General features: G+C 34.7%; 1 protein-coding gene across 1 annotated transcript; it reads left to right on the top strand.

The window, feature by feature from the left end:
- The first annotated feature begins 2818 nt into the window (after nt 1-2818).
- Nucleotides 2819-24824, top strand: LOC148948071 (uncharacterized). Its single transcript, XM_089096081.1, is given in 2 exon segments — nt 2819-2923; nt 23827-24824. Coding segments are annotated over 2 exon segments (1014 nt in total). The 5' UTR covers nt 2819-2907.
- Nucleotides 24825-25782: the final 958 nt, after the last annotated feature.

Below are 25782 nucleotides of genomic sequence, written 5' to 3'. Positions count from 1 at the left end.
AATGCCATCAGATCCTTCAAGAGAAATCCATCCACTGGAAAATATATAGCAAAGCTACAAGCAGAGGCAAAACTTAAGAGAACAATCAAACTTGCAAAAGAACAGGCATGCAAAAACTTTCTTTTATCAGTGTCCTGCAAAATGCAAGAGTCAAAGATTCATAAATTCCTAGACAAGATGTGTGGCATATTCTCCACACAGAACCCCTTCCATTACAAGCTAACTCTAAATGGTCAGCAGCTGGAAACCAACAAAGAAAAAGCTGAATTTTTAGCAGATTTGTTTGAAAAGAAATTCAAAAACATCCCTCATAATCCACCTCAGATCAGCCTAACACTCCATTTTGACTTGGCTGGGTCCCAGTATCTACTCCAAAATTTTACAATGATTGAGCTGAATAAAGCAATCAAAACCCAAAACATCTTGTAGCCATGACCAGATCCATCCATCTTTGCTCCAACACCTTCCAATAGAGTTTAAAGAAGTACTCTTATCTCTCTTCAAAAATGCCTAGAGCAATTCCTTCTTCCCATCTGCTTGGAAAACATCACTCATCATCCCTATATTAAAACAAAATAAACCCAAAGAGGACTCCAATTCCTTCAAACTCATTATGATCAGCCAAGTTCTGGGAAAATTATATTAGAAGATAATTTACTCCCGACTGTATTGGTTTGCTGAGTCTAACCACCTCATCCCACATACCCAAACAGCATTTAAAAAATATCATTCTTCCATTGACGCATTTGTTTGCTTAACCAATGCCATATCTGAGTGTCTGAAAGACAACCGAAACCTAGTTGCAGCCTTCTTGGACTTCCAAAACGCATATGATAATATCCAACATCCACTCCTACTGCAAAAATTATCAAAAATGAGTTATCCAATACCTGTAGTGAATTTCTTTAAAAGTTACCTGTCCAAATGCTCTTTTGTTCTCCAAATAAATTCCTACATCTCTTCTATAAAGTCTGTCTCCAAAGGCCTTCCCCAAGGAGCTGTCCTCAGCTGTCTCGTATTTTTGCTATATTTATGGGATCTGAACCTACCCCAAACAAATATTCAGTTTGCAGATGATATAGTCCTTTGGTTTGGTATACCTCAAATAATTTTGAACTGGCCCAATCCAAGTTACAAAAGTTGCTTTATGCCTTCAAATGTTTCTCCAACAATTCATGTCTACCCACCGCCCCATCAAAATCAGCTATAGTGCAGTTTCATAATAAGAGAAATCCCCAATCTGCCCTATTAACCCTAAATGGTGTTGTCATCCAAGAGCAACAACACATCAAATATCTTGGCCTCAATCTAGACCAAAAACTAACGTTCAGGCACCACATTGAAAATGTGAGAATAAAATGTTTCAGAAAAATCTGCATCTTACAAAGGCTACTCTATACGCCTTGGTGTTGCCAGGAAAAAACTGTAATAATTTTCTTTCAGACGTTAATCATATCTCACATTGATTATGAGCTAATTTTCTATGGATCTTGCTTAAAAACCCTATTATGCAGTCTGGAGACTGTTCAAAATACTAGGATCAGTGCTATACTCGGCTTCAGGAATCATACCAAAACCAACTTCCTTCTCAGCGAAAGAGGTTTCACCTCTATTGCTATGCGCAGAGATATCCTACTTGCCCACTACTATACAAAAATTGAAGGTAACAGTTCCCATAGATTACATAACTGGCTAAAAACCCTGGTGTTTTTAGGGGCCTTGCATGGGAATTTGTAACCACCCAAATGACCTTCCCCTTACCTTCATCTTCTTTATTTCAAATATACCCCTAGATACCATCCTGGCTAACCACTACCCAGAAGTGAACTTTTTGTTTGTACCAACTATTAAAGCAGATCTTTCCCTTGCCCACGTAAAATCATTATTCCATGAATTTCAGTCTCAGAGATATATCCACCACCTCCCAATTTTTGTGGATGGCTCAAAAACAGAATTCAGGACTACTTGAGGAGTCCACTTCCCATCTTTAGGTATAGCATCTGCAGAAAGGCTCCAAAATGATGAGAGTATCATGACAGCTGAAATAGCTGCCATCAACATTACATTGGAAACCATTATAAAGATGCCAAAGCCTCCAAGAAACACCCCTCTTATAATTTATTCAGACTCAAAATCAGCCCTTGCCTCAATATCACCAGAATATTCAGATTACCCAGACAATGATACCTCCACCACTCTTGTACTATTGAACCAACTACTTAAACAAGGTATATCCACAAAATTCCAGAACATCCCTAGTCAAATGGGTATTAAAGGGAACCACAAGGCAGATAAAATGGCTAAATCTGCCCTTCAGTTTGAAATAATTTCTGGAAGACCTATCCCAGTAAGAGATGTAAACCATTGGCGCCTAAAAATTTATCTAGCAAACCAATGCCCACCAAACCTTTCTCCATTTACATCCTGGAAAGACTCAAAGATGTACCACAGAATACGATCAAACGCCACTGGCCTTAACGGCCAAACTTATCACTATCAAAACACAACCATTCCAACAGTAATGAGCCCTCTTTGCCGCCTATGCCAAACCTAAGATGAGACCATCAACCATGTCCTTTTTGGTTGCCCTATGGCAACTCTCAACCATAAAAAAAGTGGCTAACTTTATCTGCTATATTCAAGCACCTTAAGCTAACCCCTAATATTGACCAACTAACACAAAGGAGACACTCTTCAACTGATGATGCCAAATTGTTCAAAGCTGTCTTTAACTGCCTAAATATAGGTGGTTTCATCAACTATGTATAAATTCTATTATTAAATAATAATAGTCTAATTTCTATATTTGATTTCCCAGGACACCCCTGAAATAATCAGACAATACAAAAAAGGTTAAATGGATTCATCCAAAGCCTATAATTGAAGAAGAAGAAGAAGAAATAGGATATGCTGGTTTATTCAGGTATCCAAGTCTTCTGCATTATTATTTACTCAATTGCATGCTATTAAATTAAAAAAGTATTTTGTTTCCAGCAATGTCAATTAACCCAGTCACTATTTATGACAGTATAATGGGTAGAATCTTTGCTAGGCTAGGATCAAATTTCCTTGTTTTGTCAGCTGTGTAGTTCAAATATTACTCCCCCCCCCCTCAAGGATTCTGTACTAATTATAATCAATATTATGACAAGGATGCATGCATGTTAAGCCTTAGGTAACTTGGTACTGGTGCTTTATGTGGACACTGCTATATACTAACATGAGACAAAACCTGCAAAACTGGTTATTTTCAAGAGACAGCTATTGAGAAATGGAATGCAAAGCACAGCTTTCATTGCATTTACAATATTTAAACTGTTGTTTTTTGGGGGTTTATGGGGAGGGGGGGGGGGGCAGAAAGGTACCTAGGTTAGGTTACATATTTAATACATGGTATGCCGGTAAAATTCTACTTTAGCTACTTTTGACTATTTTAGAAAGGGGTTAGGTTAAGAAAATGAAACTTTCAGGGATGAGTCTACAGGCTAAAGTATGTCCCGGGAAGGTATTTTGAAGTACCTACTTGCACTCCTTCTCCCTCTAGAGGGTCCTAATCTTTGATGACCTTTAAATATAGGGGAGCTACGAAAGTAAAATCGGGCAAAATAGATCTTTTGCTTAAATGAAGCATAACAAAATTGTTATCAGCTTCACAACTCTGCTCAATCCCAATTTAGGCTATAAGGTTTTAAAGATATGCAAATACTTTTCCTAAATTTTGGAATTAAAATATTGAAATGGCTTAAAATTCTGCTCAAATAACTAAAATTGCATTTTCAGAGCTAAAGCCAGAGAGAAAGAAACTGATAACTGAAAATTAAGGTAAAATGTTGTTTTGTCAAAATTTCAATGGGTATGGACCTATCATGTAGGCAAATTTCAGGACCCTCTAGAGGGAGAAGGAGTGGAGGTAGGTACTTCAACATACCTTCCCATTACATACTTTGGCCTGTAGACCTATAATTGATAGTTTTATTTTCCTAACCTAAGCCTTTTCCAAAATAGCCAAAAGTAGCTAAACTAGAATTTTACCGGTATGCCTACACTTCCACCCCTAATCTGTAAATATATAGCCAAAATTTGCTTATAAACTATTATATATTCACCCTATTTTATTATATTTCACTTGACTTTTTAGCAGTGTCCACATAATGCACAAGTACCAGTAACTTTGTACTGATAGGCCAAAGTTGTACTATAGGCCTCATCAGTCAAAGTTGTTGGAAAATTTTAGATTGCTTAGTAAATTTAGAATTCTGTCACCTGATAAGGAGACAAGTTAAGAAAACAATTCTTACTTTAAAATATGTATAATGATTCTAGTTCTTATATTATCCAAGGGGAGAACCTTTATCATCAAGTCTTTCCTCTAAAAATCCTTCTTTTTCCAGCTTAAGAGAAAAAGTTTCCTATTCAATGCCTAAGTCTTTTGAAATTTCCGCCAAATAAATTGTTTTATAGATAGTGTTCATGTCGGTCTTTAGCATTCATATTTTGATTTTGGCCTTGCGCCACTGCTCATTAAAAAAAAGTATTAAAAAGACTGGCATGAACACTATCTATAAAACAACTTATTTGGTGGCAATTTATAGTGGCAATTTCAAAAGACTTAAGCACAGGGTTGCCGGCGGTGACACTTTAGTGCCACTTTTGACATTTTTTTTTAAATGGCACTTTTCGGGACACCTGACTTTTCGGGACACCCTTAGGACACTTTTTAGCAAAAGTGGCACTTTTTTTTTGCTAAGTGGCACTATTTTATAAAAAAAAGAATTTTTTCAGACAAAAAAACAGAAGGAACACCGTCAATGTAGATAGCCTATACATCAATATCCTTTTTCTGTCAGTTAAGATTCTTATCTTGGTTTTTATCGGCATTTAGCATGCCTCGTTTGACGCATCTAAAGATATTAGCGGTCTTTTTTTTATATTTACTTGTCCTTTTTCAGTGACAATTGTTAAGGGAATAGAATACTCTTGGTTTTAAGAATTTTGTTTTTGTTCAGAGCAGAGTTCTCAAGTCTGGTAGAGTTATTTTCATCAAAAGGATAGTTTAATTATATTAACTACGCTAGGAGTATATATTGATTACAAAAAAGGATCAAAGGTATTTATTCTGTTTCTTCGTCTCAGTGAATGGAAAGCTATACTTAAAAAATAACTTCGTATTGCGAGTCAACGTTTTGATTCAGGCTACCCTAGCATCAAGTCTAGTTTATTCTGCTGAAGAAAACAGCAAATCAGATTTGTTTCCTGTATAACTGAATTCTCTACCCAACCTTAATGCTTGGATACAGTATAGCTATCTATTCATTAAATTTCACTCATTTAATATTATTGTCTTACGAATAAATTAAACATACCACTAGAGACACTTTTTGATGATCTTTCCATTTTGTTATATTCTAATGAACATTAAGGGGAGGGGGTAAAGTTTAAAATTAACTCTCATTTACATTAGAAATAAAATTTACCCCCTCCCCCCTAATCTGCAAATATATACCCTGAATCGGTATATATAGGGTGGGTATAAAATTCATTTCCGACATATATGATTATTATATTTGGAAAGGGCATGTCGAGTGGTATGTTTACTTTATTCGTAAGTCAATACTAATGAATGTTAAATTTGGGTTCAGGATGAAATTAAGATTCTAAATGTAGGCCTATTTCTTAGCTATCTCATTAGTGACTTAGTCGGAAAATTAACCCAGAAGAAGGGGTAGATAATGAACTTAAAGTGTACGGAAAAATCAGATAGTAAGAAAACAGAACTTTAGAATTACATTCTTCATTCAGTGTTGATGAGAAATAAGCTTCAATAATTTTTAAGGGAAGGCTTAATTCAAAGACAATTTTTTAATGCATATACTACTACTACTACTACTAAGAACTCACGGCATCGCGAAGCTTCCTGAGACACATATATATATTCTTACATACATATATATATATATATATATATATATATATATATATATATATATATATATATATATATATATATATATATATATATATATATATACACATATATATATATATATATATATATAGATATATATATATAATATATATATATATATATATATAATATATATATATATATATATATATATATATATATATATATATATATATATATATATATATATATATATATATATATATATATATATATATATATATATATATATATATATATATATATATGATAGTTAATGAAAACAACCATTAAATTGATTAGACAGTCGTAACTGTCATTCACAACAATATTCATTTTTCTTCTGATCAGTTTCAAAGTATATAGCTTTATGTGTTTTTGCTTTGAGATTTAAGTTTCAGTGTTCATAAATGTGTAATAATTTTAATGAAGTCCACTTACGCCTGAATTTGGATCTAAAAACTAATTAATTTCTAAGATTTATAACTTTTGACAGTATAATATGTTTATAGGGAGGTTTCATGTAGCGTGATAGTTTAAAATGAAGATCTGTATAATCAAAGATCTATTATAAGGTTTTGATAAGATTAAGTACTATGTAAAGGATAGACCTAAAGGCCTTAAGTTCAGCAAGTTGTATGACCATGAGAGCCAGTTGGAGGAGCGCCATAGGAGCTATCCTTTAAGCAGAGACCCTAGTGTCTGAAGAGATCCTAGTGTCCATGATGAATTTTATGACACAGCATGAGCTAACCGAAATCTGAATACAGACACGGTGTTACTATTACAAAATTAGTCTATGTGTATATGATATTGAGCAAAAGGGCATGTAAGTCAGGATAAAAAGATCAAAAGAAAGAAACGAGTGACTAAAGAAACTCATTGTTAAAATTGATGGAAAATAGTGAAAACCTACCCCATGTGTCACTGATACTACTACAAACAACTCCTTGCAAAACTAAACCACCTGAGGTCAGCACTGTTAAGTATACTTCTCCTTGAGCCAAAAACAGCTACACTCTTTCAATCTTCCCAAGAAGGTCCAATTTCTTTTTAATCCTTCAATATGGACTCCCCCTGTCCCATTCGGGGACGAGCTGTTTATTGTTTGACCCCAAATAAATGGTCAAAAATGACAATAAATTGCCAAAAAATATTTGACAATCTGTCATCATTCATCTGTAAGATGTGTCCTAGCCATCTCAACTTTTCTATCATTATAGCCCTTGAAAGCGGGAACCACTTTTTTCGTTTAATTTGTTGTTTGACATACGGTCAGTCAAACGGTACCAAGAACACGTACTGGTTTTAACGAGTATCTAGACAATTCCTCTGAAAAACATTTATTAAATCTTCCTGTGCCTTTCGTAGCGCCCACATTTCAGAGCCCTGTCCTATCACCGTCATTACTGTAGCTTCCAATGTTCTAATATTAGTTTTCAACCTTATCTTCCTATTCTTCCAAACTTTTTTACAACATAATATTTTTTTGGGGTGGGGGGGGGGGGGTACGAAAAAAATTTAAAAAAACAAACAAAAATTATTTTATATTCTTTTTTTTTACGCTTTTTTGAGTCGGACAAATATTTCGGGGGAGGGATTCAACCCCCCCCCCTGGATACGGCCTTGTATCTACATAATCTAAGTCTAGGAGAGTTTTACCTTCCCGTTTGATTCCATGTTCTCCCATAGCATTCGCTGTCCTTAGGGCAAGCCCATCATAATAGTCTATATGAACGAGGATAGGATACAACCGTACTGAACTCTTTAGTCAACACCAAACGCGCTACGAGCCTTACTAACTACCTTACCTGCAGCGATTGTGTTTTCATACATAGTTCTTATCGTGTTGGTATATTCGTACAAGGATAGTATTTTATAAGAAGCTACTCTCTTTGATTCTTCTCAGTTATTTATTTATGTGAAAATTTGCTAAACGCATCCTCTGACTATCCTAAAACCATAAATTTCATTTCTTAAGACTTTATCTACAACATCTTCTATTCTAATAAATACCGTCATGGTAAGTAATTTACTTCGTACAGAAACCAGGCTACTGCCTCAATAATAACCTCACTTACTCTTATCATCTTTCTTATGAAGTGTTTTAATGAAAGTTTTCCTAAGATCCCCAGGCACTTCCCTTTTTTCGAGAATCATATTCATAATTCAATTATTTGTCCCTAACTTAAGAACCATCATATTTTTAAAACTCATTGGCAAGACTATCAACACCTGATGCCTCATTATTTTTACATCCTTTTAGCACCGTCTCTACCTCCTCTTCAAAATAAATCTTCATTTAATTACAAATTGTCAAAAAATTCCCTTCTTTTTTTTATCATATCCTGAAACTTCATCACAGTCTAACATATTCTCAAAATTATCTGCACACATCTCTTTTTTTTTTTAAATTTTCTTATCACTAATTTAGGCCCCGTTTATATTTTTAACTGGAACAGGTCGAGACTGAGTCCTTCCTCTCAATTTGTTAATATGCCAAAACATTATTTTACTTTTATGCCGTCTGCTCGCATCTTCCATATCCTTGGCAATTTGATCCATGACCTCCATTTCCCACCTCCTTAGTTAAAACTTTCGTACATTGTCAACATCCTTTACCATATTCTCGTATTATTAATCAGTCAAAAATCTCCTGTCCTCTTTTCTACCCCAGGTTTAAAAAGTGTTTGCTAATATTCCTTGTTGCATTTCTAACGCTCCTTCCCAAGACACCTTTTTACGCTTTATGAGTTTTAAGGTTTTGATAAGCATAGTTTTATATTAATAGACTATTTAGGTAGATACAAGAAAATTTGTGTCTATAGTCAGAATTGAATCTTGAAACCAAATTTCACGTCAATTTGCACCTGAAATGAACTTTATCCCCACCCTCCTCATATGCAAATTTATACCCTGACTTGGTCTTCATAGGGGTGGGATAAAGTTCATTTGCGACTTAAAAGCATGTTAAATTTAGATTCGGGATGCAATTCTGACTAATGAGGTAAGTTTATTTCTTAGCTAACTGAATACTCTGTTAATATAAACCTTACCAAAATTTTTTTATAAAGCAATTGGCAAGCTGTTTTCCTGGTGCCAGTAACTAATCTATCTTTAAGTAGATCGTGATCAGAACTTGCATAACCCTTTTTAGCCTTGATCAAAGAAGGTTCAACCTCATTTTAGAGGTCCAATGAGAATTTTCTTCAGTGATACTAATGATTTATTTTGTATATTTTCAATAGCCAGTGATTTGAATTTTGACAAAAAAATATTTTACTTTAATGTTCGGTTTTTTGTTTATTTTTGTCTGGTTTCAGTCTTTAAAATACAATCCTATCTATTTAATTAGACCAAAGCCAGACCAATTTTTTTTTTCTAAATTTAGGGAATTTATATAAAGATAATTGAAAAATTAGAAAGTAGGATTGAGCAAAGCTGTGTAGCTGAAAACAGTTTTCTTCCGCTCCATTTAAGCACAACATTTATTTTACAAGTTTTTATAACACCAATATTTTTAAGGGTCATCAAAGGACAGAAAAGAACCCTCTAAAGGGAAAAGTAGTGGAGTTGGGTACTTCAAAACACCTTCCCATTACATACTTGAGTCTGTAGATCTATCCCTGAAATTTTCATTTTCCTAACTTAACCCTTGTCCAAGAAAGCAAGAAGTAGCTGAACTACAATTTTACTGAAACACTATTTTGCAAACTTTAACTTTTGTAATACTGAGACTTATAAAGTTTATCAAATGTCAGTACCCTCTGAAAAGAGGAGCGGAGTTAGGTATTTCAAAATATCTTACCAGGATATACGTTGGTCTGTAGACTAAATCCATCCGTTCATTTCCCTGAGCTAACCACTTTCCAACATAGCTAATAATAGCCTGTTTAGATTTTTACCCTAAATTACACACAATAAGGTGTTTCTACTTGTGCTTGTATCTCAAGGTATTTACTGACTACTAGTATCTAAGTCAAGATACAAACATGGTCACTGCTTCTGGGAGCATGATGAGAAGATATCTAATGCGAAGGTAAATCCTTGGCTACATACAAGTTTTTAGATTCCGTTTTTGAATTGACATTATCAAACAGTTCATGGTAACAAACTGTATGTAAGGAGCAACCCGGCTCAATAGTAAGCAAAACTCTAAAAATGGAAAAGAAGAAAAGTAAGAAAAAAAAAATATTTCATTAGCCACTGTTGCTGTCCCTAAAAATTAATTATTTGCAGATACAAATCCTGCCATGGACATTCGGAAGTTCTTCTCAAAAGTGGGCATTCAATCTTCTGTCCCAGATGTTGCTGCTAAGAGTAAGAAAACTGACTTGGAGCAAAGTGAATTTGAGGAGAAGCTGAAGAAAAAGAATGGGACCTTGAGCGAAGAACAGAAACAGAACAACAGAAAGAACTGATTGAACCCAACTGTGAATCTAGTTCTTGTGGCTCAGTCCTCGGAGATATTGAGATGGATGAAAGTGCAGCTGAACCTTCATACAACAATGATAGCGATAAGCCTAGCTCTAAATACAGAAAGAGCGTAAAAAAGCTTCGAAAATATACTAATATAAGGTTGTTCAACCCGAAACTGAGAGAGTGGATTCAGCCAAGCTCAAAAGGCTACAAACTATTGTAAGCATTGTAATAAAGTGCTTGCAGGAAGTGTATATAACTTGGAAAAGCATGCTTCTACCAGAATTCACCTGACAAGAATGCAATCACTCAAAAATAAAGCAACAGTAGTAGACGGGGACGCTGGTGAATTGAGGTTGATTGGAAAAGCAAAAGAGAAGGCTATAATTGCAAGACAGTCAATTAGACTTGAAATTCTAATCACTGCTTGGATATTATCAGACAATAAGTAAATTTAATCAATGGATTCTTTGCCTGTTCTTTTTAAAAATTTTATACCACACTCCTTTATTGTAAAACATATAGCTTGTGGAAGAAAAAAAACCACTTGCATTCTAAAAAATATAATTGCTCCATATGCTATTGACCGACTTAGTTTTAAACTTCGTGACTTCGATGTATAATTAATTGTTGATTTAAGTACAGATGAAAAAGGCACAAAGTTTCTAGTTACTATAGATTGACATTATAAAATGAGTACTTCTGAATTAAAAGAGGGATTTCTTGCTCCCCCAGTCGTTACTGATGCTTCTGCTGCTGGCTTGAAGAAACTCATTTATGAAGTATTCAGAGGTAGAAACATTCCTTTGAAGAATCGTGTGGGATTTCCGTCAGGTAATGCAAGCGTTATGATCGGCAAGAATAATGGACTTGCTGCTCAACTCAAAAAATATATTTCATGGCTCTCAGTTTTTGGTTGTATATTTCACAGCTTTGCATTATGCTCTTCTGCATCCTGTGAAAAGCTTCCTGCAGAAATTTCAAAGTTCAGCAACGACATCTACACCTATGTCTCCAACAGTGCTAAGCGGCTAAGAGAGTTCAAGGAATTCCAAGAATTTTGCAATGTTGCAGAGCATGCTTTGCTTTACCCCTCTGCCACTAGATGGCTCGCTTTTGAGGCAGTAGCTGATCGCTTGTTAGAGCACTGGAAGGCTTTGATTTTGTTTTTCACTATTCCTGCACAGGAAAGAAGAGATCCGCAAGCCGCAAAATTGTATGGAGATTTGAAATACCCATCTGTACAACTGAATTATTTTTTTTTGTCCCACGTTCTTCAAAAATCCAACAGGGTTAACTTAGAATTTCAAAGCACTGAAGTTAAAGTCCACCGACAAATCAAATGTGTTGGGGAAACATTAACAGAACTTGCGCTGAACTTTATCAATGATGAAGGATTCACTCTTGCTAAAGGATCACCATTTGCAATTAACTTCACAAACCCTAGGAACTTTAAGAACTTGGAAAAAGAAATTTACTTTGGAGCTCAGTTCGAAATGTTTGTTTTGGGAAGCATTAAAAAAGGGACATTAGATGACCGGCGACTCACTTCCATTAAAAAAAACTGTCTCATATTCTACATAGCTTTATGCAGTGAAATTAAAACTCGTATTGACAGTGAAGATCCACTTTTAAAAATATTAGACTGGTTGTCTCGCAAAACAGCAATGTCAGGCCAGATTTCCTCAATCATAGCTTTATTTCGGCATTTCGAACCTTGCTTTGAAGAGAGTATTAACATAGTATTGTTGAACAGGGACTGGAGACATCTTCCCCTTTAAAAGATGAGATTGATGCTGCTAAAGGGTCAGTGCAGAAATTTTGGAATTATCTTTGATAAATCGAACATGGAACTGGAGATTCGGCTTTCATAGCCTTGCCAAAGTTTATGCGGGTCATGATGAGCTTGCCACACAATAGTGCCTCTGAAGAGTGGCAATTTTTAATCCTAAAAATGGTCAAAACCCCGTTTAGGAATCGACTTCCTGGATGCTGAACAATGGAATGTCCCCGACAAGATCATTACCCGTGAAAAGAAAAGGAAGAAGTCTAATTCAAGTACTTCATTTGGTAACTATTCAGGTTGTGATTAGATGATTAGATGATATAACTTTCTTATTAGACATATCTTATGAAACAGATTACATGGCATAGCTGTCTTGTTGTTTTTCCACTAGTTTTGCCAAATGGATTATTTGAAAGAGTTATTGTCTGAACCACTATTAGTTGTGTTTATCATAGGGTCATCTATAGCTACAATCTATGCTCGTGGCATTCTCTTCGGCATTTTTGGAGAAAAGAAAAATTTCAAGTACCTGAATTTACTGTAATGATTCAGATGTCCATTTTATGGAAAAAACTGGATGAAAAACTCTCAATGTTGACGAGTATCCGCTTTCTCAAAAGAAAAAAGCTGAAGGTTTTTCCTTTTTTTTCGTTCCTTTTTCACGCTATGAACAAAGACTGCTCAGAAAAAAAGAAAAGAAAGTACTCTGTGGGACGAATTCCCATTTTATACAGTAAGCAACATTTGTTTTTAGCGGGTTCTTAGGAGGGGGCCTAGAAAGTTGATAGGAGTGGAAGTGATGCGCAAAGCCGAGAATCAGCACCGAATAATTAAAATTAATATTTCTTTTTTATAGTTGATAGATATCATTATATCCTAATGTTCCTATTGGAGGATTGACAGTGGAGGGACCCCAAGCTGGGATGATCTCCCGTGGCGTTGGCCATATATTCAACTTGACAAGATGGATTAGGCGAGTGCGAGTGGCGCAACGTGTCGCGAGTAGCAAATTTTTTGAAAATTATACTTTTTATACCAAATTGACACTATTCTGACACCGAAAGTGGCACCAAAAAAAACTACTGAGTGGCAACCCTGCTTAAGCATTGGATCTCAATGCGGTGATTTTAGGAAACTTTTTCTCTTAAGCTGGAAAAAGAAGGATTTTTAGAAGAAAGACTTGATGATAAAGGTTCTCCCCTTGGATAATATAAGAACTAGGATCATTATACATATTTCAAAGTACGAATTGTTTTCTTTTCATGTCTCATTATCAGGTGACAGAATTCTAAGTTTATACCGTTAGGGGGGTGGGGTATGTACTATGTTAATATATAGGTTTTAAGAAATTCATGAATTTCTTAGAAAAACTCTGTATGTAGACCTATATGTCTGTTTATAGCAATATTTTTGCCACTGCATTTTCTATCATTAAAAAAAAAAAAAAAAAAAAAAAAAAAAAAAAAAAAAAAACAGAATTAACAACAACTGGGATGTACACCATCTATAAAAATAATTTATAGTAAAAATTTCAAAAGATTTACACATTGTGTTAAAAGCATGGGAAAAGTTATAATTTCTTTGCTTTAAGTTGGAAAAAAAGGAAAGATTTGAGGATAAAAGGTGTCCCCTTGGGTAGTATGTTAACTAGGATCATTACATATATTATAAAGTAAGAATTGTTTTCTTAACGTGTCTTTTTATGAGGAGGAGCAATTGTAAATTTTTACCATATATCAAATCAGAATGCAATTTTGGGTATATATTTGTACATTAGGGGTAAGGGTATAATAATTTTTTATATTTAATTTTATTAAAATAATAAATTTTCATAAAATTTTGTTAATGGCAGAATTTTTTGTTATTGTAAATTTAAAAAAAATAATTCAAGAAAAAAAAATGATTATACCCTCACCCCCCTAATGTGAAAATATATACCCAAAATTGCATTCTGATTCTAAATATAACCTTCATTTGCATCACAAATGAATATTGCTCCCATCCCCCTGATGTGTAAATATATACCCTGATGTGGATATATTTAGGGGCTGGGTTAAAGTTCATTTGGTTATATTTAGGTTCAGAATGCAATTTTGGTTATAAATTTCCACATTTGGTTAGTGGGGGTATATACTCTTTTAATATATAGGTTTTAAGAAATTCCTGAATTTCCTACAAAAAAACTCTGTATGTGTAGGGTTTGTCCAGAAATTAGCTAATAGGGTTTGTCCATTTATTTAGCTAATTGTTACAATTCTTTCAAAACTTTCAAAATAGACTCCTGCTACAATACAGCACTGCCAGCACAATTTCCAAGCATTGTAGGTGTCACAGTATGCATTCTCTGGAATAGTCTTGAGAACTGCAGTGCATGCTGCTTGGATCCTCAAAATACTTGCCTTTCATCAGTCTTTTCAGGCAAGGAAACAAAAAAAAGTCTGGGGGCCACATCTGGGCTATAGGGTGGCTGAAGAAGCAATTGGGATGCTAGCCTTGGTCAGGTAGATATTCACAAGAAAGACAGTTTGAGCAGGGGCATTGTCATGGTGCATCTTCCAGTCAGCTGCAATGTCTTGTTGGACCTGATTGACCCTTTGTTTGAGTCTCTTGAGCACTGCCACATAAAATTTGGCATTGACAGTTTGTCAAGGAGGAACAAATTTGTGGTGGATGATGCCTTTGATGTAAAAAACGACAATGAGCATTGTTTTCACTTTGGATTTGCTCATTCTTGCCTTTTTTGGGCAAGGAGACGTTGACATGTGCCACTTAGAAGATTGCCTCTTTGTCTTGGGATCATACTTAAAGATCCAGCACTTGTCTCCTGTGATTACACTATGCGAAAATTGGAGGTCACTTTCACACATGTTCAAATTTTCTTGGCAAACTTCCACTTGCCTTAATTTCAGGTTGTCATTGAGCACTTTTGGGACCATCTTTGTGCACACCTTGCACATGTTCAAATGTACTGTCACTATGTCATGAACAACAGATTTTGGTAAATTTAACATTTGGGCAATTAAACAAATACTTATTTGATGGTCTGAGCTCAAAACTTTGCACACACAAGTGACATTGTTGGTTTTTGTCAAAGTCAAAGATCTTCCAGCACAGTCTTTGTTGGCAACCTCTTCTTGCCCCTCCAAAAAGGCCTGGTGCCACTAAAACACCACTTCTTGCTAAAGCAACTTGCTAAAGCAGGCTCCGGGTAAGCCTGCTTGATCATATCAAACACCTCTTGCAGATTTACCAAGTTTCATGCAGAATTTAATTGCATACCTCTGCTCTAACAAACGCTGCATTTTCGGCTTGCACCACTCACAGAAAACACATTATGCAAAAATGCCTGTCCTGACTCTCTAGGTGCTTGGAGACAACTGAACATCAGCTTGTTTACTAGCTAGGAAAGCCCTCCACCAAATCCAGTTGGAGCGCACAAAATCCAAAGTACAGTCATGGCAAAAGAAAATTAGTCCTATTACTTTCCAGACAAACCCCCTATATGTATGTTTATATCAATATTTTGGATTTTAGCTACTGCATCTACTATCATTTAAAAAAAAAACAGAATTTACAACAACCAGGATAAATCCCATCTATAAAAACAATTTATAACAAAAATTTCTAAAAATTTACACATTGTGTTGAAAGCATGCAACAAATCATAATTTGTTTGTTTTAAGTTGGAAAAAGAAGGAAAAAAAAAGATTTGAGGATAAAGGTTGTCCCCTTGGATAATATGTTAACTAAGATCATTATACATATTATAAAGTAAGAATTGTTTTCTTAGCATGTCTCTCTATGAGGAGGAGCAATTGTAAATTTTTACTGAGGTAGTTACTTCAAAATATCTTCCTGGAACATACTTTGGTACTTATGCATTATATTGTACATACAAAAAAAGTCAATTTTGATTAATGCCAATGAAATAAAATAAAATAGAATTAATATATAATTGTTTAGAAACAATTTTTGGATTTATTTTTGCACATTAGGGGGGTGGGGGAAAATCATAGCATATATTGAATACGTAACCTAGCCTAGGCACCTTCCTGCCCCCCCCCCCCGAACCCCAAAAAAACAATAATATTGTAAAGTTAAAATATTGTAAACACAATGAGAAACCATGCTTTGCAATCCATGTATCTATTGCAAATTCCCATTTGACTGGTGTCCTTTAGCATTTCCTAATACATTATATAGCATTGTGTACCAGATAATGCAAAAGTGCCCATTCTTTAGAATGTAGACCCATCCCTCAAAGTTTCATTTTCCTAACCCAACCCCTTTGCAAGATAGCCAAAAGTAGCTAAAGTAGAATTTTACCCTATTTTATAAATCCTAAAAGTCAATTTATTATATTTCCTTGTTTATTCTGATTTTATCCATGTTTTTAAGCTATTCATTTATTCCATAATTTCATTTGATTATCTGAAACACAGCTATCAGATTTAAAAGATGATTAAACAATTTACCCTGAAGAATAGGTATGTTTGAGAAATATGAAGGCAAATAAAATATTCAGAAAGAACATAAATAACTGCATCAAGGGGTATGTTCATTTTATTTTTGGATCAGTAATATAGTGTTGAGTGGTATATTCTCTTTATTTTTAAGTCAGTACTTGCCTACAAACTACCCCAAATTTACCAAAAATTCTCAGCAATTTATTATTGTCAAATAGGGTTAAAAACCAGTATGCAATTGAGCACCATACAAAGTCAACAAGACAAAATTTGACAGTCTATTACTGTCGTAGCAATTCAGCCCATGGGTGGCCGCAAATACACAAATTAAAACGCCGGATTTATGCTCCTATAGTATCCTCTGGGTCAATTATATTAAATCTCCTAGACATGTAACAAATGCTTGTTCAGGGGGGCACCCGAAACAAAAACTTTGCAAACCTACAATATGTAGGTCAAAGATTACGCCTATCACTCAGAGTAAAAATTCGCCAGCACGGGCTCAAGTTCAGCAAATGAGGGAGCACCATAGCATTATAAAGTTGTGATTGAATTTGGCGATTCAAATGTCTGCTTATTTGCAGCAATATGGCTATAGATGTACGACATACATTTGTGGAAATAAAGCATACGGAGCTGAAGGGTTTCAGTAATTGAATGCCCGAAGAGGAGACCCAGCTAGAAAATAGAATTAAATGGCTCAAATTCGGCATTACCTAATCGAACTGGCACGTGCTCACTTTTTTTTAATCAAACAACAACACAGAAGATATATCAGCGTTAAACTTGGGGCCTATTTTATGATGATGTTTTATGACTGGAGTTGCAGAAAATTTTATTCCAGGCCATGCAGAAAACAGCTTAGGTTAAAGACATCATCTGCATAACCAATCAGGAACACGTCAATCCCAAGAAGAATACATGTAGTCAGGGCATTAGACTGAGGTTTAACAATGCTATTGTTAAATGCAGTTGGTGAAGTAATAGCACCCTGCATTATTCCTTTTTTTACTGGCAACATAGGGTTACCACGTGGTGACAAGTCAATGGCACAGTCAGTTAACAGGATCTGTCCTGTGCCAATGGCCACAGGAAGCAAAATCTCAGCATTTAAATGAACATACATATCATACAGTGGCGCCAAAAATCCAATATAACCACCTCTAAGACCCATATCAAGTATTACACCAGTAAAGTATTATGAATTAAGATGTTTTCTTAACATTTTTCCTTCTCAGGTACCCCAATTCTAGGCCTATACCATCCTTTTAAATTATATTTTAATAAATTTTGGACTTAATCATACACAGAGATGAATCAGAGCAACAATAGACCCTCTTTTCTCCAAATATGTCCAATCAAACAAAATAGCCCAATGATCAGATAAAAAAAAAGTTCAGGGTCAATATAACCCCCCAGAGCCCAGGGGAAGGGTTGCAACTTATGCCCCAGGGGCATGTAAGGTTTTTGCGGAAGGGTTTTTAAAATAAGTCAAAGATCAGATAAGTCTGACCCCCACCCCACTAAAAAAAACTTATGAATGATATTTTATCCCAAATCTTAAGGGAGCTAACCCCTGGCCCTCTTTCCATGGCCCAACCCTCTCCCCAAAAACAACAACAAACAACTTATTGACAAAATTTTATTCCCAAAATTATTAAAACTCACCCCTGGCTCTCCAAGCACACCCCATTAAACCATTTTTGGTTTAATAGAGTTGTTTACTTATCCTTGAAAAACTTAAACTATGGAAAAAGTTTTCTTTAATTAATTTCTGTTTGTTTTATATGGACATGGCTTTTTTTTTCAAGGAAAAAGAGTTGGAAGGCTGATTGCCCTCAAATCACTTTTGACTCTTAAAAAGGGCCCTACAACTTTCAATTTCCAATCAACCTAGCTCTTTTAAAAAATCAATGATGTTACTAGTTATGATAGAGCCACACTGCCTATGATATTGTCTATATACCTTTTTAATACCTGCATGCATACAGATTTTTTGTTGAATTGAAACTTTCCCTAAACATTCCCTAAAAGTTTCAACATATTGCCCTTAGTTTCATTATTTACAGCAATTGTAGAAGTTGTGTTAAAAGTACACACATAGTTTCTTCTGTCTAGTTCAAAATCCACCACAACCTAGACTGAAAGGTCTAACTTAATAATGTAAGCTGTTAATGTGATGTTGCTCTGTCATCCTTTTGTCAATCTCCATGACCATAATTTGTTTTGATTTAGTTCAACATCAGTCTTATTGTTCCTTGAAATCTTCATCTTAATACCTTTACCTTATCTAGTAGCAATAGTTCTAGTAGCATTAATAGTAGTATGCATATATCACCTTTGTTTTTTTTTTTTTTTCAAAATCCCCTTGAACACAAGATAGGATCTTTTCTTGATGCCCCAGAGGTTTCACCTTAGCATGGTAAGCCATTCCAAAAATATACCTGATTTTTTTATCCACTTTTGACACCTTTTTATCTTAATACACTAAGCCTTACAAGTTGTTGCAATTTAAGTAGGCCTATCTAGTAGTTGGAGTAGTTTAGTACCAGTAGTGGTATTAGAAAAAGTAGCACTGGGAATAGTTTTTGTAGTGACAATAATGTATAAGCTTTTCGTCAATTGATCTTCCCCTTCAAGCATTCTCTGATAGTTACAATATAAGAACCGAATCCATTCTTGAGAATTGACAATTCTCTTGACACCTTGTCAAGAGACCTCAAAACCTCTTGACAATTTGCTTGCACATAGTGTGTTTTAATTTAGTTCAAATTCCCCCTCAATGTTCTGTCAAATTTTGACCTTCATATGCTTAGCCTTAATTGTACTTGTATCATAGTATTATTGGTAGTAGTAAGAACAGTACTAGAAGTAATATTGTATGTTTATATTTAGTAATAACAGTAGTAGCAGTAGTATTAATAGCAGAAGTGGCAGATATATTTTGCTCATGATATCCCTGAAGTTTACTTTTCATATGATAAGCCATTCTGAAATATTGCTGATATGCCCGTACCAGGAATCTGTATGCACATAATACGCTTTAATTTAATTTAACTTTCCCCTCAACGTTTTTGTCAGATGTTTATTTTGTCAGACTTTTTTTTATAAATGTCGAAAAATTATGTCTTTGAGGATAACCCCCCCCCCCCCCATATAGCCCTCAGGTCAAGGGTGGTAAGTTATGCGTTGGGGGCACATAAGGTTTTGATAGAAATGGTGGTCGTATAAAGTTCAAAGAGGGCTCATTGAATTGGTAATCAGAATCTATATTGCTCTTTTTAATGTCAAAGTGATCAGAAGGCAAATAGCCCCCCCCCCCCCCACACACACACACCCACGTCGTATTTTCCAGAAACCCAGCTGATAGAAATTTTAAGATGGCCATTTGTTGTCTTAGAAACTTCGAAAAGGGCTCATTCGGTTGGCTATTGAAAGGGCTAGTGCTTTCTTTAATAGTCAAAAGTGATTGGAGGGCAAACATCCCCACGCCCATCATTTCTCTAAACACTTCCAGTCAAAATTTTGAGATAGTCGTTTTGTTTGACGCAGTTTAAAAGTCCATAAATTATTTCTTTGAGGATGAGAACTCCCTCACAGTCCTCAGGGCATGGGTTGTGAGGTATGCCCCGCGGGCATTTAAGGTTTTTATGGAAACAATGGTCGTATAAACTTTGGAGGGGGCTTATTGGATTGGAAATTGGAAGTTGAAGGGCCATTTTTAAGAGTCAAATTTATCAGAGGGCAGCTATACCCCCCCCCCCCCACGTCGTATTTTCCCTATTTATCCAATATAAATTTTAAGGTAGCCATTTGTTCAAAAATCGTCCAAAGATCTCATAACACGGCCTTTGGGGTTGACACAACCCCCCAAAGTATGGGGATGAGGGTTTTAAGTTAAACTCCGGGCGGATGAAAGGTTTTTATGAAGAGGGGGTATTGTGAACTTTAGAGGAGGCTCATTTAATTGGAAATGCATACTTCTAGTTCCATTTTAAGAGCCAAGCATGGTGGAGAGAAAACAGTCCCCCCCCCTCTCCCTGATATAATCTTTTCCCCCAACATATTTGATCGAAATTGTGAGACAGTCATTTTGTATCCAATAGTCCAAAGAGACTATAACAATGTTTTCAGTAATCAAATATAAGAAATATTTAGGCGGACGTCGAACTAAATCAAAACAAACTATGAGCATGTTAACTTTTAAAACGGTGACAAAGTAATACTTAAAAACTGACGAATATATTTAAGTTAGGCTATTAATAGTAAGTTGTGGGGGATTTTGAACTAGCCAGAAGGCAATATTTACATACATTTTACACTACAACCATAATTACGGTAGCTAATGACGCTAAGAGTTTTAAGGTGAAACTTCTAGGAAGTGTTTAGGGGGGCGTTCCAATTAAGCAAAAAAACTGTATACATGCAAGTTTTCCAAAAGGCATATAGGCAATATCATAGGCGGCACCATTCTATCATAGCTAGAAATGTCATCGAAACATTTAAAAAATCTAATTTAGTCCAAAATTAAAATTTCTAGGTTTCTTTCTAAGAGTAAAGAAATTGGAGAGCAATCAGCCCGTCTCTAAAATTGATTCGTGTATCAAACAAATCTAATCAAAACTTTGTAGATAGACAGATCATCGAGCATTATGGAATGATCCAGAACTATGTACTGAGGGAAATTGGGCGTGTCGACCCCCCTACAATTATGCCAAACTGGATTCTTATAAAAAAAACGAAAAGATATAAAATTTTGTTTTTTTCATGAAAGTGACTTTGTCAATAAAAAACGAACAGAAATTCATCTAAAAAAAACTTTTTCTTCAAAACAGGCTTTTCAAAGAATAGTAAAGAGCTCCATTAAGCCAAAAATGGACAGATATGGAGTCGAATAATCATCCAAGCGTAAAACTACCACAAATCACAATCAATAAATAAATGAAACTCAAAATGAACAGAAATTAGAATAAATAGCGGAGTCAAACTCGAAACAAGCAAAAATTAACATTAGTAGGGCTGTTAACCTCCATGCCTTTTCAAGACCAGAACATAATTTGCGCTTTACTGAAAACAAAATATATTTAAATGTTTTCACTTTTGTTTACTTAAATAAGTAGAAACCATTTTTTACTCACTTTGTTTTACCCATTTTTTATTTTAAGGAGTAAATATCAGTATAGGTAAACTAAACTGACAATCCACAGTCATTGTTTTTTTTTTTTTTTTTTTTTTTTTTTCAGTAAACCCTTAGTTAGGTTCTGGTCTTGAGAAGGCATGGTGGTGGTCATCCCTAGTAATTTTAATTTTTGCTCGTTTTAGTTTGACTCGGCTATTTATTATAATTTCTGTTCGTTTTGAGTTTCATTTAATTATTGATAGTGATTTGTGGTAGTTTTACGCTTGGAGGATTATTTGACTTTATTTCTTCCCATTTTTGGCTTAATAGAGCTCTTTACTTTTCTTTGAAAACTTATTCTGAGGAATTTTTTTAAATTAATACAAAGATATAACACCGTCATTCAGCCAGGGGGGCTGGTGCCCGCCCCGCCCCGCCCCCCCCTCCTTACGGGCACCCATGCTTTGGACTATTTTGAACAAAATGGCTATCTCACAATTTCAATCAGATGTATTTGGCGAAAAGAGTTGTAGTTGGTGGGGGGGGGCTAGTGTCTATAAATTACTTTTATTTCTTATAAGGGAACTAGAACTTCCAATTTTCAACCAGAATCAGTGACTGCTCTAAAATTTATGCAACCATCCTTTCCATAAAAACCTTAAATGCTCCCAGGCATAAATTACAATCCTTATCGCCAGCTTCTGGGGATTTGTTTCAGCCCAAAATCCTTGTTATATGATCATTAGACTATTTTGAACAAAATGGCTATCTCAAAATTTCAGTTGGATGCATTTTGGGAAAATACAACTTGTGTGTGTGTGTGTGGGGGGGGTGGTAGCTACCCTCCAATCACTTTAACTCTTAAAAAGGGAAATAGTATTTTCTAGTACCAATCCAATAAGCCCCCTTTGAAGCTTATATCTACTCTCTATAAAAACCTTATACGGTCCCCAGGGCATAACTTACAACTCTTGCTCTGAGGGTTCTGGGGGGTAGTCATCCTCAAAGACATAATTTCCTGACTACGTATTTTCGACTAAGCTGAACGAAATAGCTATTTCAAAATTTTGACTGGATGTGTTTGACTGCCAGCTGTCAAGACTGCCAGCAAGTCAGCACTGAAAACAATTCTCACATGTTTGGGTGATATCTGTAATAGCAAAACATTTTATTCTTGTTTTTCAATCCTTCTCTTAGACTCTCTGAACATTTTTTCAGTATTAGTCACAAAAATTATTGCAGACATTTTCAGTATTATTGCAGACACATACCTGGAAGACAAAATTTTTATTTGAATTGTTTAAATATGCAGAATTTCAGATTGATAAGGGGGAATCGTAATTGCTGAATGTTTGTATCCAGAGCTGAATAACAAAACAGAATCTGCAAATGTTTTAATATTATTTTTTATGTACTATTAAGCTGTACTTAGAGCCTACTCGTCACCAAATATATCCCTATTATAGTCGTTTTGACGTTTATCACAAGAATTTTCTGCTGAAATCAATGGTCCGAAATTTCTGTCTCTCAAAGGAGTGTCCCCAATGCGAAAAAATTATTAACGTGGATAAAAAGAAAAATAAAGTAAATATCCTGCAAAGAAATGCTATTTGTCAACAAAAAGGTGAAATTTCTATTTAGCACAAATATAAGTTTGTTCAAAAATCAGAATAAAAAGGGAACAGGTGAGCATTTCCTTGCACATATCCATTCTCAGAACTTCACTTTTATTTCCTACTGCTTACAATTTGATTGCTTCAATGGCCCATAACTTTTTGTAATTTTGTGGCAAAATTATTCTTCTAAGTAAACATTATAAAACAAAATTTTGGCTTTGTTAGATTCTGAAAGTTTCTATATATTGAACTTTACAAGTGTTTCCAGTAAAACTTGCCAATAGAAATATTTCAAAAGTAAAATAAGAAGAGAATAGATTAATTTATTTGTTAAAACCTTTCTAGTCATCTAGGATAATGCTGATTTTGTCGATAAAGGCAGCACTAGCGTACTGCTTATTTTGCAATTATTGTTGCTTTAATTTCTTTTTATTTGATCCTTTTTTGGTCTACTAAATTATATTTTTTTGTTACAGGGTTAATCCATTCTATTATGGACTGTTCTGATGGCGTTAAACTACCACAACTCTCAGGCCCAAAACCGAATGTTATGGTGAGAAAGCTAACAAAGGAGGCTATAGAAGAATTAAAAGCAGGCATCTGGCGTTGTGATTCCTGTAGAAAGGCAGAAAAATCCTATTTGATGCTAGATCTTCACATAGACACTGGTTGTGAAGAACTTTCACCAATAGAATGTGATATCTGTCCAGCTGTAGTTCATAATTACAGAGATTTTGTTGTCCACATTATGGAACACCGAATGGGGGAAAGAAAAAGATGTCCCATTTGTTTGCAAAAATTTATTGGTGATATGGGACAACATCTTGTTTTACAAGGACACTTTTCACAAAACGTCTCTAAACTAAACATGCAGGGGAATGTGTCGCTAGTTGCTCTACAGGATCCATCTACAAGTGTTACCTTAAATTTATTTCGATCCAAAATTGAAGCAAAAGAATTAAATAATCAAAAAACTTATTTGAATAGTCGCCTGTGTAGGAAAAAGCACAGAAAATTTAAAAGACGTCATATAACACATATTGGAAAAAAAGTTCATAAATGTAGGGTGTGCCAGAAGAGTTTTTCTAGATCAGACTCTCTGAATAGACACCAAAGAGTGCATAGAGGTGAAGGGCCATATAAATGTGATGTATGTCAGAAGACTTTTTCTCAATCAAACTCTTTGAATAATCACCTAAGAGTGCATACAGGTGAGAGACCCTTTAAATGTAATATATGTCAGAAGGGTTTTTCTGAATCAGGCTCTTTGAATAAGCACCTTAGAATACATATAGGTGAGAGCCTGTATAAGTGTGATATTTGTATGAAGAGCTTTTATTCATCATGCAATTTGGATAGACACCAAAAAGTACATACAGGAGAGAGGCTATATAAATGAGATGAATTTTAGAAGAGTTTTACTGAACAGAGCAGTTTCACTAGACACCCAAAAGGTCATACAGTTTCCATTTAACCTTACCAGAACCCTTTAGACATGAAGTATTTAACAGTATTTCATTTGAATGATCATCAGATAACTCGTTTAAGAAAAAGAGTGAGTCTTTATAAGCACAAAGTTATCGTTTTCCATGTGTCTTAAAACAAAACCCAAATCCAAAGTATGCAAAAATAATAAGTCCTACTTTAATAAGTATTTGTTTGAATACAATAAAATTAATATTTTGAAAAAACATTCAACAATTGTATTTGTTTCTGCTACTGAATTATTGAGTCAAGATCGTGTGTCTGTCAAAGATTTCAAATATGCTAACTAATAAGAAATAGAATAGGGATAAATCCTCTTATTAGACAGTGATAATTCACAAAAATGCTGAATATTTTGGTCACATGCACAGTGACCGTCATCAGCAGAAATACTGCTGCTCAGCAGAAGGATAAATCCCTATTCGAACTCTTATTGTCATGGAAAGGTAGTATGGTATACGAAATTACCAAATACTCGAAATCGTATGAATAAATTTAAGTATTAACATCAAAGCCATTTCGTAGCTGGATTCCAATTACGAAATATACACCAATCTATTTGTGGCTATTTAGAATTTGCACTTAATCAAGGGCACCCAAATGAAATAATTCGTTGTTTTGCACCCTTAAACATCCCATTTTCTTATCCGTTTGAAAATACTCTTCCCCCGAATATATCATTGGCTAGTTTGCATTTAATTCTGTTTGAAATTTAATAGATCCCTTGTTATGCTTACAAGGGAATGTTTTTTAGATTATTTATTGCTAGAATATATCGTGATATATCCACGAATTGAAGTGCCATGTTTCATCTGTTGTATTTATTGTTTGATTAAGTTATATGAAACCGGATTTTGTAATTACTTGTATTTTCCTATTTGTTTAAATTGTGATTATTTTTTTTATTAAAATTATTTTTTTGCTAAAAATCATTGTGAATATCAATA

The sequence above is a fragment of the Artemia sp. Qi Xiang Cuo genome, chromosome 10 (assembly GCF_049724085.1).
Source record: "Artemia sp. Qi Xiang Cuo chromosome 10, ASM4972408v1, whole genome shotgun sequence".
In the NCBI taxonomy this organism is placed as follows: domain Eukaryota; kingdom Metazoa; phylum Arthropoda; class Branchiopoda; order Anostraca; family Artemiidae; genus Artemia; species Artemia sp. Qi Xiang Cuo.
Note: the sequence above shows the minus strand (reverse complement) of the source record. Positions and strands in the feature narration are given on the sequence as shown.